This window comes from Bubalus bubalis, chromosome 6, assembly GCF_019923935.1.
Source record: "Bubalus bubalis isolate 160015118507 breed Murrah chromosome 6, NDDB_SH_1, whole genome shotgun sequence".
Lineage (NCBI taxonomy): Eukaryota > Metazoa > Chordata > Mammalia > Artiodactyla > Bovidae > Bubalus > Bubalus bubalis.
This window is the reverse complement of record NC_059162.1, coordinates 118732215-118745441: the sequence shown is the minus strand read 5'-3', so window position 1 is coordinate 118745441 and position 13227 is coordinate 118732215. Positions and strand designations below refer to the sequence as shown.

The window sequence follows — 13227 nt, the reverse complement described above, 5'->3', positions numbered from 1 at the left end:
TTCATCACTTTAAGTATGTCTTGCCATTCCCTCCTGGCCTGAAGAGTTTCTATTGAAAGATCAGCTGTTATCCTTATGGGAATCCCCTTGTGTGTTATTTGTTGTTTTTCCCTTGCTGCTTTTAATATTTGTTCTTTGTGTTTGATCTTTGTTGATTTGATTAATATGTGTCTTGGGGTGTTTTGCCTTGGGTTTATCCTGTTCGGGACTCTCTGGGTTTCTTGGACTTGGGTGATTATTTCCTTCCCCATTTTAGGGAAGTTTTCAACTATTATCTCCTCAAGTATTTTCTCATGGTGTTTCTTTTTGTCTTCTTCTTCTGGGACTCCTATGATTCGAATGTTGTGGCGTTTAACACTGTCCTGGAGGTGTCTGAGATTATCCTCTTTTCTTTTAATTTGTTTTTCTTTTTTCCTCTCTGATTCATTTATTTCTACCATTCTATCTTTTATTTCACTAATCCTATCTTCTGCCTCCGTTATTCTACTATTTGTTGCCTCCAGAGTGTTTTTGATCTCATTTATTGTATTATTCATTATATATTGACTCTTTTTTATTTCTTCTAGGTCCTTGTTAAACCTTTCTTGCATTTTCTCAATCCTTGCCTCCAGGCTATTTATTTGTGATTCCATTTTGATTTCAAGATTCTGGATCATTTTCACTATCATTATTTGGAATTCTTTATCAGGTAGATTCCCTATCTCTTCCTCTTTTGTTTGGTTTGGTGGGCAGTTATCCTATTCCTTTACCTGCTGGGTATTCCTCTGTCTCTTCATCTTGTTTATATTGCTGAGTTTGGGGTGGCCTTTCTGTATTCTGGCAGTTTGTGGATTTCTCTTTATTATGGAGTTTCCTTGCTGTGGGTGGGGTTGTATCGGTGGCTTGTCAAGGTTTCTTGGTTAGGGAAGCTTGTGTCTGTGTTCTGGTGGGTGGAGCTGTATTTCTTCTCTCTGGAGTGCAATGAAGTGTCTATTAATGAGTTATAAGATGTCAATGGTTTGGGAGTAACTTTGGGCAGCCTGTATGTTGAAGCTCAGGGCTGTGTTCATGTGTTGCTGGAGAATTTGTGTGGTATGTCTTGCTCTGGAACTTGTTGGCTCTTGGGTGGTGCTTGGTTTCAGTGTAGGTATGGAGGCGTTTGATGAGCTCCTATCGCTTAATGATCCCTGGAGTCAGGTGTTCTATGATGTTCTCAGGATTTGGACTTAAACCTCCTGCTTCTGGTTTTCAGTCTTATTTTTCCAGTAGTCTCAAGACTTCTCCTTCTATACAGCACCATTGATAAAATATCTAGGTTAAAGATGAAAAGTCTCTCCACAGTAAGCGACACCCGGAGAGTTTCACAGAGTTACATGGAGAAGAGAAGAGGGAGGAGGGAGTTAGATGTGACCCGAATGAGATGAGGTGGAATCCAAAGAGGAGAGAGCAAGCTAGCCAGTAATCACTTCCTTATGTGCGCTCCACAGTCTGGACCACTCAGAGATGTTCATGGAGTTATACAGAGAAGAGAAGAGGGAGGAAGGAGACAGAGGTGGCCAGGAGGATAAAAGGAGGGAATGAAAAGGAGAGAGACAGATCCAGCCAGTAATCAGTTCCCTAAGTGTCCTCCACGGTCTGGAATACACAGAGATTCAGAGAGTTGGGTAGAGAAGAGAAGGGGGAGGGAGGAGACAGAGGTGACCTAGTGGAGAGAAAGGAGAGTCCTAAGGGGGAGAGAGCAGTCAAGCCAGTAATCTCGCTCCCAAGTAAAAATAGGTACTGAAGATTGGGTTCTTAAAGGTACAAAATTGATAACAAATACCAAAAAGCAAAGATTAAAATTCTAGAGTAGAGGTTAGATTTTCAAAAATACAATATTAAAGAAAAGAAGAAGAAAAAAAAGTCACAAAAGTTATTAACTATATATATATATGAAGTTTGCTTTAAAAAAGTCTTTTTTTTGAAAAGTAATAGTAGGTTATAAAAATGAAAATTAAAGGAGTAATAGAGGACTTAAAATTTAAAAAAAGTTAGGCACGGCCGCTGGAGCTGGTGTATGTGCGGCAATAACATGTCGGCTCCACTGCCCGCCATCGTGCCTGCCACGCGGAAGGCCACCACCGCGGTGAGACTCTCACGGTCTGACCTGAAAGAGACAACTGTGTTCTGTAGAATGTGATCGTTTGCCCAGAAGCATGTCTAACTGGAACCTCAAGAAGTGCTAAAACCCCACGTGATCTTCCTTCATGGATTGGGAGACACAGCGCATGGATGGGCAGAAGCCTTTGCCAGGATCAGAAGCGCCCACATCAAATACATCTGCCCACATGCGCCGGTTATGCCTGTAACATTAAATATGAACATGGCCATGCCATCATGGTTTGACATTATTGGGCTTTCGCCAGATTCACTGGAGGATGAAACTGGAATTTAAAAAGGCAGCAGAAAATGTAAAAGCTTTGATAGATCAAGAGGTGAAGAATGGCATTCCTTCTAACAGAATTATTTTGGGAGGATTTTCTCAGGGAGGAGCTTTATCTCTGTACATGGCTCTGACCACACAGCAGAAGCTGGCCGGTGTCACTGCTCTCAGTTGCTGGCTGCAACTGCGGGCTTCATTTCCACAGGGCCCTATCAGTGGCGTGAACAGAGACATTTCTATTCTTCAGTGCCATGGGGACCTGGATCCTCTAGTCCCCCTGATGTTCGGTTCTTTCACTGCTGAGAAGCTGAAGACATTGGTGAATCCAGCCAATGTGACCTTCAGAACCTACGCAGGCATGATGCACAGTTCATGTCAGCAGGAAATGATGGACATCAAGCAGTTCATTGATAAGCTCCTACCTCCCGTTGACTGACGCTGCCAAGAGGCCTTGTGTAGAAGTGCACACCAGCATCGTCCAGTGGAGCACACACTTCTTCCTGTGCCCGACCTTGAAACCTGTAATGTTTGCAGTGTTAAAAGTTTTGCAAATATACACCAATGACACAGACTAAATAAATCTCCTCGTGGGAAATGTATGATCTTTGACATTTCTCATACGTATTTGTATGATATGATCCAGGATACACTAGTATTAAAATAGATGAAGCAGCTAGCTTCTTTCTCCCAAATGTAATTCAGCAAAATCATAAAATAATGCAACCGGACTTTTTTTTTTTACTACATCACTTGAAAATTACTAGTATGCTTAATGAAACCTTGTTCAGGTGTAAATGAGCAGTTAAGACATAAAGGGTTTATATGTGCTGTGACTTAGGACTATGGACACATCCCCAAATTACACAGTCACCATGCAGTATCCATATTTTTATATATGTGTTCTTATATACTTAATGATTATAATATTAAGAATGAGGTGTTATTACATTATTCCTTATAAGAGGGATAATGCTTCTAAGTGTCCATAAAGAATAATATTGCTCTCTAGAATTAATGGCCCTTTTATTCTGGGGACCAGGCTTTTGTTTGCTGGATATAATTTCTGTTCTTGTTAATATTCTTTTTTCCTCTGTAGAAATATGTTCTTTCTTCTTTTTGTCCTTCATAAAAGACCAAATATTGCCTCCTTGCCATAGACACCCACGGTCAATATATGCTGTAATTTGACATTCTGAATCACAGACGTGGTGGAGTAAAAATGTATTGATACTTATAGAAAGAAACTTGACATCCCTTCAGAGTTTGTACACTACTTCCTAAACTGGAGTTTAGTCCACATTTTGGACCTGAAGAGTTACTAGAATCTTCAGTGCAGGTAATGAAAATAATTCTGTGGTTGTATTTTCCTGTAATTAACTGAAAGAATAGTTCATATTCTAGTATGTTCTGGAATATTTAAAACGGATCTTAAAAGCTGTAATTTCTAAGATGATTTGCTCTAAGGTGATTCTCCTTATAGTATAGAATTTACTTATTTTGCACATATGTTTGAAACTGACTGCTGTAGGAAATGAACAATCCTTTCAAAAATTTTGCTTTACTCTTCTCTGCCAACAGACTCATTTAAAATTTTCACTGTAGTCAAATGATCTTTTTAAGTTAGCTTTTGTGCAAATGTAAAAATAACAATTATTTGATTTTAAATAATCAGATTTTTCAAATTATCGGTTAAAATTACTTGAAAATAAATTTATGGGTAACAAAAGTTAGTCAGAACTCAATACATGTGGTGTAGTTACCACACAGTTTAATACATACCAAAAATGTACACTTGATATTTCTGAACTGGTCATTTTTCTGGTGTATTCCAGCTGACTAGGACAGTGTTAGGATGGCATCTTCATAAATGGGTGCTATTTGATGATGGAAATGACTTGGTATGGACTACATAGAGCATGTGAATAATGAAGCCATATATTTATGTCTGGATTCACAGTTTTTAAACAATCACTTACTGTCATTTTGCTTTACCTTGAAGAATATAAACTGTTGTTTCACTGACACAAATCAGCAACATCTAACTTATGGCAAGAAATATTCCATTGAAATGCTGTGCTGTAACGTGGGAAAATGGAAGTCTCTTTCGCGGTTTCTATCAATGTGAGATAAAATTGAATTCTGAAAAAAAAAATAAAAAAGTTAAAAAAAAGAAAAGGAAAAGAAAAAAAAGAAGAAGAAGAAAGAAAAGAATGATCGTAAAAATAAATCTAGGACTTTCTCTGGTGTTGTTGTGGGCAGTGTGGGGTCAGTTCATTTTCAGATAGTTTCTTGGTCTGGCTTATATTTCTCAAGATCTATAGGCCTCTTTCTATGTAGTCGGTACTAACTACAGGGTTTTAATCTATTGCACCTGTCACTTCCAAGGCGGTTCCCTCGGTTTTAGCTTCTGTTTGCTGGTCTCTTCAGTGTCTGATTTCCGCCCTGACACAAGGGGGCGGTGATGGACACTTTTTTTTTTTTTTTTTTTTTTAGGCTCACTTGTTTAGTCGCTGTGGGGAGGGAGGAACACTGCAAACAAATAACACTGGCGTGTGCTCGCAGTGTCTCAGCCACACTGGGCCTGCCCCCACTCATGGCACGTGCACCCTCCCTGCCCACACAGCTCAGGCTCTAGGTTGCTCCACTGGGAACCGTCAGAGGCCAGCCCTGGGCTGCATGCACCTCCCAGGTCTAAGCCTCTCAGGTTCAGGCACTAGGGTAGTCCTCAGAGGCGCAAACTCCGTTGGGCCTGCGTTTTGTGCCCTTCCCAGCTCTGAGCAGCTCGGGTGATGAGGTGTTTGGCGAGCACGGTCACTGCGACTTATTGCCTCTCCCGTCCCTGCCACTTGGTTTCCTGGGTATACAACCGGCGCACCTTCTCAGGCAGATGACTGTCCAGAACCCCAAGAAGTCTTAGTAAGCAAAGAAGCCTGCTTGCAGTTTGGTAGATTATGTCTCTCTGGGGCTGCGATTGCCCCCTTCCAGCTCTGGCTGCCTGTCACCAGAGGGGAAAGGTCTGCAGCCAGCTAGTTTTGTTCTGCCCCTTGTTCTGTGCATGGGCCTGGCAGTGTCTTAGGGCTTTTCGCGTGGTAGCTATCCCACAGTCTGGTTTGCCAGCCCAAATTAGTTCACTCTGATTATCCTTGGGGGCATTCAGGCCTGATCCTTAGTCTAAGCAATGCAGCCCGTGCCTCCCTGCCCAGCCCCTGCTTGCTAGTGGCAGGCGCAGGTGTCTGCATTGCTTCTCCGCTGGAAAAGTTACCATTGGGCTCGTAATCTGTGGGTTTTAATTGTTTACTTATTTTTCCTCCCTATTATGTTGCCCTCTGTGCTTCCAAGGCTTGGCACAGACTTGGCAGTGAGAGTGTTTCCTGGTGTTTGGAAACTTCACTTTTTTTAAGACTCCCTTCCCAGGACAGAGCTCCATCCCTCCCTCTTTTGTCTCTTTTTTTTCTCTTTTATATTTTTCCTACCTCCTTTCAAAGACAATGGGCTGCTTATCTGGGTGCCTGATGTCCTCTGCCAGCATTCAGAATTTGTTTTGTGGATTTTACTCAGCGTTTAAATGTTCTTTTGATGAATTTGTGGGCGAAAAAGTGATCTCCCTGTCCTATTCCTCTGACATCTTAGGACCACCTCCAGTAACCAATCTTTGGATAAAGGTCAGATGCTCAGATGTACAACCAGGAGATTAATACCTGGGTATAATCATTTAACTAAGTCAGATGACCTGGGGTATACTGAGCTTTATCTAATGAAAGCTCTTGACTTAAATACTTGCTTGTGACCTTACTAATACCTGCTAGCTGTATTATTTTCTATGTCACTTGTTTCAGAAGACTGTTTCTGACATTACTAGATGTGTGACTGAGCCTGTGATAAAATGCTGATATGAAGTTCCTTATGAGATCAATGATTTTAATAATGTAACTCTAGATATGTGAAGAAGCAACAAGAGGGAATATTTTCCTGGACCAAGAAGCTAGTAAGAAAGGTATGGCCCAGAAACGTTTGCTACTTGCAAGGCCTGGTCCAATAACAGCACAGTGTGGCCTGTCAATGGAATCTTCCCTAGACCTGGGAATGAGCCTTCCCAGCACCGTGGGACACAACGGCCATGAAATGCCCCCAAAGCATGGTCAAATATGTGGCTCTGAAGGGACCCTGCTGACTGGAAGTTGGCACTTGCCAGCTGCTTCTACAAAGATTTCATCATGACCACTGCAAGCTGCTGACCTTCAACACCCCCAAAAGGAGTTCAGGGAGGAGATCAGAAATAAGGCACTCTGTGCTATGGGAAAAAACCCAGAAGAACTGGCCTTCAGAAAGTCCGATGTTTTCAGGTAAAGATTTTATAAGCACAAATTCTTGCCTCTTCTCGTACCTAGAGAAACACTAACGTCACGAACCAATATCTCTTCCTGGTTCTCCTGGTTAGCCCTGAGCAGCTTTTCTACTTCTATTAATCTTTGGACCATGTACCTTTAACTTTCTTGTTAAGTTTATTTCTTCTAGAATACAACAGATCTCCAAGTGGTAGTACAACAAGAATATTCCCTCACCAACACCCAGACAACACTGAAACAGGTCACCTTATCACTCCATGAACTCTCAGATCCCTCCACAAATGCACCCTGACAAAGAGCAAACAAAGGGAACCCAGAGCCCCAGTACGTCCCTGTTCAGCCTGAAGAGGTCAAAGCAGTCATTGCCCCTTTTCCTTTGAGACTGGGTTCCCAAAGGCCTGAGAAGTGAAATAGGTAGATAGGTAGGTATGAGTAGGGTATCAACAGAGGCCAAAGAATTTGCCCTAAAAATAAAGAGAGGGAGGAACGTGGTGACCCAGGGACTAAAGAGTAAATAAGACCAAGGAGGGTCTTGGAATAAGGAATGGAAAACCAGACCCTTATCATCCTTCCCTCCCCCATATTGTAACTATTAATGGATTTCAGGTCCTCCTGAACAGTGTAACCTGTCTCCCCTTCTACCCGACACAGGGAGAAGGTGTTTGCCTTACTCTTCCCCCAGCCCTGTATACATGCCTCATCCAATCAGCAAACGACCCTCAAACCCCCTATCCTACTTCTTGTATCCTGAGTATAAAAGTGGACTAAGGGCCCCTGTTCAATGTTGGATCTCCCTTGAGATGGCCTGCTGTTCTAACAACATCTCCCACTCTAATAAACTTTATTTCTCTCTCATTCTGTCTCATGTCTGGAAATTCTTTTCCAATCCATGCCTGGATCACACCATTTTTTTACTTTTCTGTGTTGTCATGACAGCACCTGGTTCTGACTGAACTGAACTTTATCTCAAACCTTGAGTTAACCAATGCTCACAGAGATGTCTTTCTTAAGTTATGTTAATGAACTATGTATTTGCTTGGAAATCTTCCTTTCTTCAAGATTCATGTCAATTGTTTTGTGGCCCAGGATGACTCACCTTCTGCCAATGCTGTCTCAAAATGCATGTTGTGAGTGAGGGGTCTGGTGCAACTCTCAGTTTTGACACATTTCCTTTCTCTCGCCCCACTCCAGTACTCTTGCCTGGAGAATCCCATGGACAGAGAAGCCTGGTAGGTTGCAGTCCATGGGGTCATTAAGTCGGACAGGACTGAGCAGCTTCACTTTCACTTTTCACTTTCATGCATTGGAGAAGGAAATGGCAACCCACTCCAGTGTTCTTGCCTGGAGAATCCCAGGGACGGGGGAGTCTGGTGGGCTGCCATCTATGGGGTCGTACAGACTCGGACATGACTGAAGTGACTTAGCAGCAATAGGTATATAGCTCCTTGCTAAAAGCTAGCAAGGGGGGACTCTTTCTGTCTCATTCTGATGTCAGTCAGAAGCTTTCTCTATCTCTTTTATACTTTAATAAAACTTTGTTACACAAAAGCTCTGATCAATGAAGCCTTGTCACTGGCCCCGAAATGAATTCCTTTCTTCCAGAGGCCAATAATCCTAGTGTCATTCACTCATAGCGGCAACCTTTCACTAGGTTGTTACCTAGTCCTGGTTTGAGTTCCTTGAGTCATACAGCAAATTCCCACTGGCTATCTATTTTATATATGGTAATGTATGTTTCCATCTTACTTTCTCCATATGCTCCCACAAGTCACAATCTGATCAAGAAATGTTTGTTGTTGTTGTTGTTGCCTAGAATAAGAGAAGATGACTTTTCAAGACAATGATTTTTTTGATTTGCAATCAGCTCATGAGGCACCCACTGACTGAGCTTTTTTATCTTTCCAATTTGCTTCAAATGCCAAATGACCACAGAATGGTCGACAATGAGCTCTTCAGCAACTTCTTGTGTAGTTGTAAGAGGATAAGCTTTGATGGTCCTCTCAATTGGTTGGTATCATCTTCGGATGGCTGGCCACCGTCTCCTTCAACTTCAAGGCTCCCATCTCCTTTGCAAAACTTCTTGACCCACCACTGTACTCTACGCTCATTAGAAATTCCTGGGCCAAATGCGTTATTGATGTTGTGAGCTGTCTCTGCTGCTTTACTATCCATTTTGAACTCGAATAAGAAAATCACTCAGATTTACTTTTTGTCTAACAGTATTTCTCTAGTCTAAAATAAATATAAAATACACGGCAAGTAATGACATTAGCAAAAAATATAAAGTGAGAAGCATGCATTGAAATGATGTGTAATACAACCACATTTATTTAAGAATGTATTCCAATATAAACTGGCAAGTTCAACAGTGGAAAACCACAATTGCTTTTGCACCAACCTTAATGCTTGAAGCTATTTCTCTAAAAGATGATTTATAGATTGCCATCAAACATGAGAAAATGCTCAAAATCATGAATTGTTAGGGAAATAAAAGCAACAGAGATAATACTTCCCCATCATTTATGATGGCTCAAATGAAAGAGAAAAGAACATATATTAACAATTATGTGGATAAAATGGAACAGTTTTGCACTGTTGGAAAGAAGCAAAGTGATACAGCCACTTAGAAAAGTCATATAAGATTTCCCTCAAAATGAGAAAAGATAACCATATGATACAATCAAAAATCTGAATATATACTAAAAGAAAGAAAAGAAAGAAAAGAAAGAAAAAAGGCAGTCTCTCTGAGATATTTGCATGCCCATTTACATAGCATGTTCTTCAACATAGCCCACGTGTTCCTAGGTGGATGAAGGGATAAGCAAAAAGTTGTATACACATGTGATAGTCAGCCCTGAAAATGATAGAAATCTTGTCACATGCTGCAACATGGTAAACCTTGAGGATTCTATGTTAAATGAAACGACCAGACAGAAAAAGACAAATACTGTATGCTTTACTTATCTGGGCCATCTAAAGAAGTCACATGTGTGGCGACAGAAAGTAGAATAGTGACCACCAGTTGTGAAGGTAAAGGGAAAACAGGGAGTTATTATTTAGGGGGATGGAGTTCCAGGTTTGCAAGATGATAACGTTCTGGAGATCTGATACACAGTGAAGTGAGTATGCTAACACTACTGAACTACACTCAAAATTAGTTACAACAATTGATTTTTACATTAATAGGTAGAAACTTCTAAACTTTACTATAGGGTCAGCATCACAACTGCAAAGTGTTTTGTGTTGAAATGTGATGTGTTTATTTTCCACTGAAACACAATAAGCAAACGAGAACCGTATCATGTATATTTTGGAGTTCAATGTCTACTTAACACTGAACTCAATTTATACACCAGAATTAGATGTGAACAAAGAACCAAGTATGTGTCAGCAGCTTGCAAAGTATTATACAGGATGAACCAAAAAACAAACTACTTCTAACATTGTATAATTCCCTTCACTACAGTCTGAAACATAGGTTTACATAGAGTAAAGCCAACTTACAGGGTTTTAAAAATAATTTTCTTCCACAGTATAGGGCAATTTCTATTTCATCTAATATTTAACTTGCTTTCCTGATTTATTTTAAAGTGAAAATTAATGTTGCTCTACTAAGAACCACTGACATTATACTGTTGGCACCATTAACTTGCACGTATGATGAGACATATACACTTGTATAAAAAGATTGCACTTTTCTATTTCCTTTAGAAATTTAAATTAAGATGGTAGAAGACCCAAGATAATTCTTCTGAAATTTCATGGAATGGAAAACAATAAAATGAAAGAGAGAGCTAGGTGAGGGAAAGAGAGAGATTAGAAAGAAAGGAAAGGAAAAGAAAGAAGGAAGAAAGAAAGAAAGGGAGAAAAGGAGGAGGAGAGAGGAGACAAAAGAGGAAGAAAGGAAAATAGGAGATAGAATAATACAGCATGAAACAATCATAAGACATGTCATTTTGCTCCTGAAAACTAGGGCAACTTTTCAAAGACTTGCATCATTATATCAAGAGAATACAGTAATCTATGGAAGACTTAGAATTAAGTTTGGAGCCCAAATATGAGACAATGAGAACAAGAATAGGGTAGAGGCCTCTGAGTAGGTCCCAACAGAGCAATGGTGAGTCGCAGCCTGATGACAGGGTGTGAGCCCCTCCCCCACGGTCCTCCTGAGCAAAGAGAGAAGATGGAGAGCTGTGACCAGAGAGGCAGGGCCCATCCCGACCGACCCTACTAGGGACAGACCACCCTTGTGTCCAGAGGACAACCTCCTGGTAGTGACCATGGGAGTGGATGACTCTTCCAAAAGAAGATGCCATAAGGAGGCCACTGGGTTCTGAGTCCAGACTGTGTGTTGAGTTCCATGGAGCATGATGATGAAGCTCTGAACCTGCGGCTCAAGCTTAAGGGACCAGGCTCCCAGGGAGTGTGAGAGAGAGCAAGGAGCTATGCTCTCTACAAGAAAGTGCGCCTTCCCTTTCCTAACCTGCTTTCAGCTGCAGCTACCAGGACCTTCGTCCTTATTCAGAGATGTCTGTGCTGACGAAGGATCATAAATGGGAAAGTGTCACCTGCCAGGCTGGGTGGTATAAAGTGTCAGTTGAAGTTTGGGTATCCACGCTGTCTCCCTAGGGCTCCCAGCCTCTGTCTGAGGGGAGAACCCAGGACAGGGAGCACTAGGAGCCTCTGAAGCAGGGGCACAGGTGCTCCCTGCTGCCTTGTTGGGTGGCAGCATCAGTGAACAGAAGGCAGAGGTGGAAGAACAGAAGGCACATGCAGGATTGTGGGGAAGCATGGTCTTCCTAACTCTTAATTGGCTCTGGTGACCCAGGTCATCACCAGGAAAGGGACAAGGCCAAGTGTCCTAGGGCCCCTCTTCTAGGTGGTCCAGGGAGATTGCTGAGCACATAATTACCTAGATTTAGAAATGAAGGAAAAAGAGAGGCATCAGAGTTTGTGTCGTTTAATACCTTCACCAGAGGAAGTTGAACTTGGGATACCCATGCTGTTTCAAAGACTCTCTGCTAATCACTCTGCCCACTGTGCTTTTCAGATTTCAAGATTAAGGTCTTGGATAACATGGATCATTAGTTCTCTAGTGGGAATGAAGATGCCTTGTCTATCTTTATTTCTCACACTTGCAGTTTGTGGAGCATCATGTGCTTCATAAACAGTAGAATGTAACACTGGATGAAAGAGTGGGTTAGATAAATAGGGAATGAATTTCTCAAACCAAATCCAGTCCCTTCCATGAAGTCATCTTGTCTTGTTCTCAGGACACTGTCTCTCCGGCCATCATCCTTCACGTGGCTGTGTGTCTCTGCCCCAGTCTCTGCAGGGCATCCTTCACATCCTTGTTTCTCAGGCTGTAGATGAGGGGGTTGAGCATCGGGACGACCAGGGTGTATAAGACAGAGACCACCTTGCCCTGCTCCATGGATGCCACAGCTCCCGGCTGGGCATACATGACAAAAAGGGTCCCATAAAAGAGGGAAATGGCTGTCATATGGGAGCCGCAGGTGGAGAAGAGCTTGTGTCTCCCTCCTCCTGAGCGCATCCTCAGAATGGTCACTGTGATGTAGCCATAGGAGACGAGAACCACAAGTGTGGTGCCCACGATGAAGAAGCCACAGAGGCCAAACATGACCAGCTCATTGGTCGTAGTGTCAGCACAGGCGAGCTTGAGCAGAGGCGGCACATCACAGAAGAAGTGGTCGATGTGGTTGGAGCTGCAGAACGGGAGGCTGAATGTGAAGCTGGCCTGCAGGATGGAGTTGAGGCAGCCTCCGCAGTAGGAGACCAGCACCAGGAGGGCACAGACCGAGGGGCACATGGTGATGGGGTAGTGCAAGGGGCTACAGACGGCCACAAAGCGATCATAGGCCATCATGGCCAGGAGTAACGCCTCTGTGGTGCCCAGTAGGGCGAAAAAGAAAAATTGAATGATACATCCCTCAAAGGTGATGACCTTGGAGGGGGACAGGAAGTTGACCAGGGCCTTGGGGGCGATGACAGATGAGTAACACAGGTCCACAAAGGAGAGGTTCTTGAGGAAGAAGTACATTGGAGAGTGCAGATGGGCATCCAGGGTGATGACCACCATCATGGTGAGGTTCCCCAGGGCGGCCACCACATACAGGGCCAGGAACAGAGCAAAGAGCAGAGCCTGGGTCTGTGGACCACCCTCAAATCCATCCAGCACAAACTCCTGCAAAGACATCACCGAGAGGTTTCCATCGCCTTGGGGTGACATGGCTCTCAGCTGAGCAACAAGCAGCAGACAGCAGAGAGCAGGTGAGATGCAGTGAGAGGGAGCAGGCCAAAGTCACAAGGGAACACTCTCTTGGAAAACAGAAACACTTCAAGGCCTTACAGCCCACTGACCAACAGACCACCAGCTGCCCTGTTCGTCTCCTGATGAACTCAGACTGACCTGAAATGGCAAACATTTCCTCTCATTTACTAATATCTAAGTGTGCTTGG

The 13227-nt window shown here is 42.7% G+C and overlaps 1 protein-coding gene and 1 pseudogene across 1 annotated transcript; one reads left to right on the top strand and one right to left on the bottom strand.

Annotated features, from left to right (window-relative positions):
* Positions 1-2077: 2077 nt before the first annotated feature.
* LOC102392901 lies at positions 2078-2998 on the top strand (annotated as a pseudogene).
* Positions 2999-11880: 8882 nt separating this feature from the next.
* Positions 11881-12997, bottom strand: LOC102416594 (olfactory receptor 12-like). Its single transcript, XM_006066788.4, has one exon. It carries the CDS (start codon positions 12995-12997, stop codon positions 12047-12049), a length of 951 nt encoding a protein of 316 aa, XP_006066850.4. The 3' UTR covers positions 11881-12046.
* Between the last annotated feature and the right edge of the window lie 230 nt (positions 12998-13227).

What these genes read in the sequence shown, in the direction of transcription:
- LOC102416594 (XM_006066788.4), bottom strand. Translation starts at nt 12,997, where the DNA reads ATGTCACCCCAAGGCGATGGAAACCTCTCGGTGATGTCTTTGCAGGAG.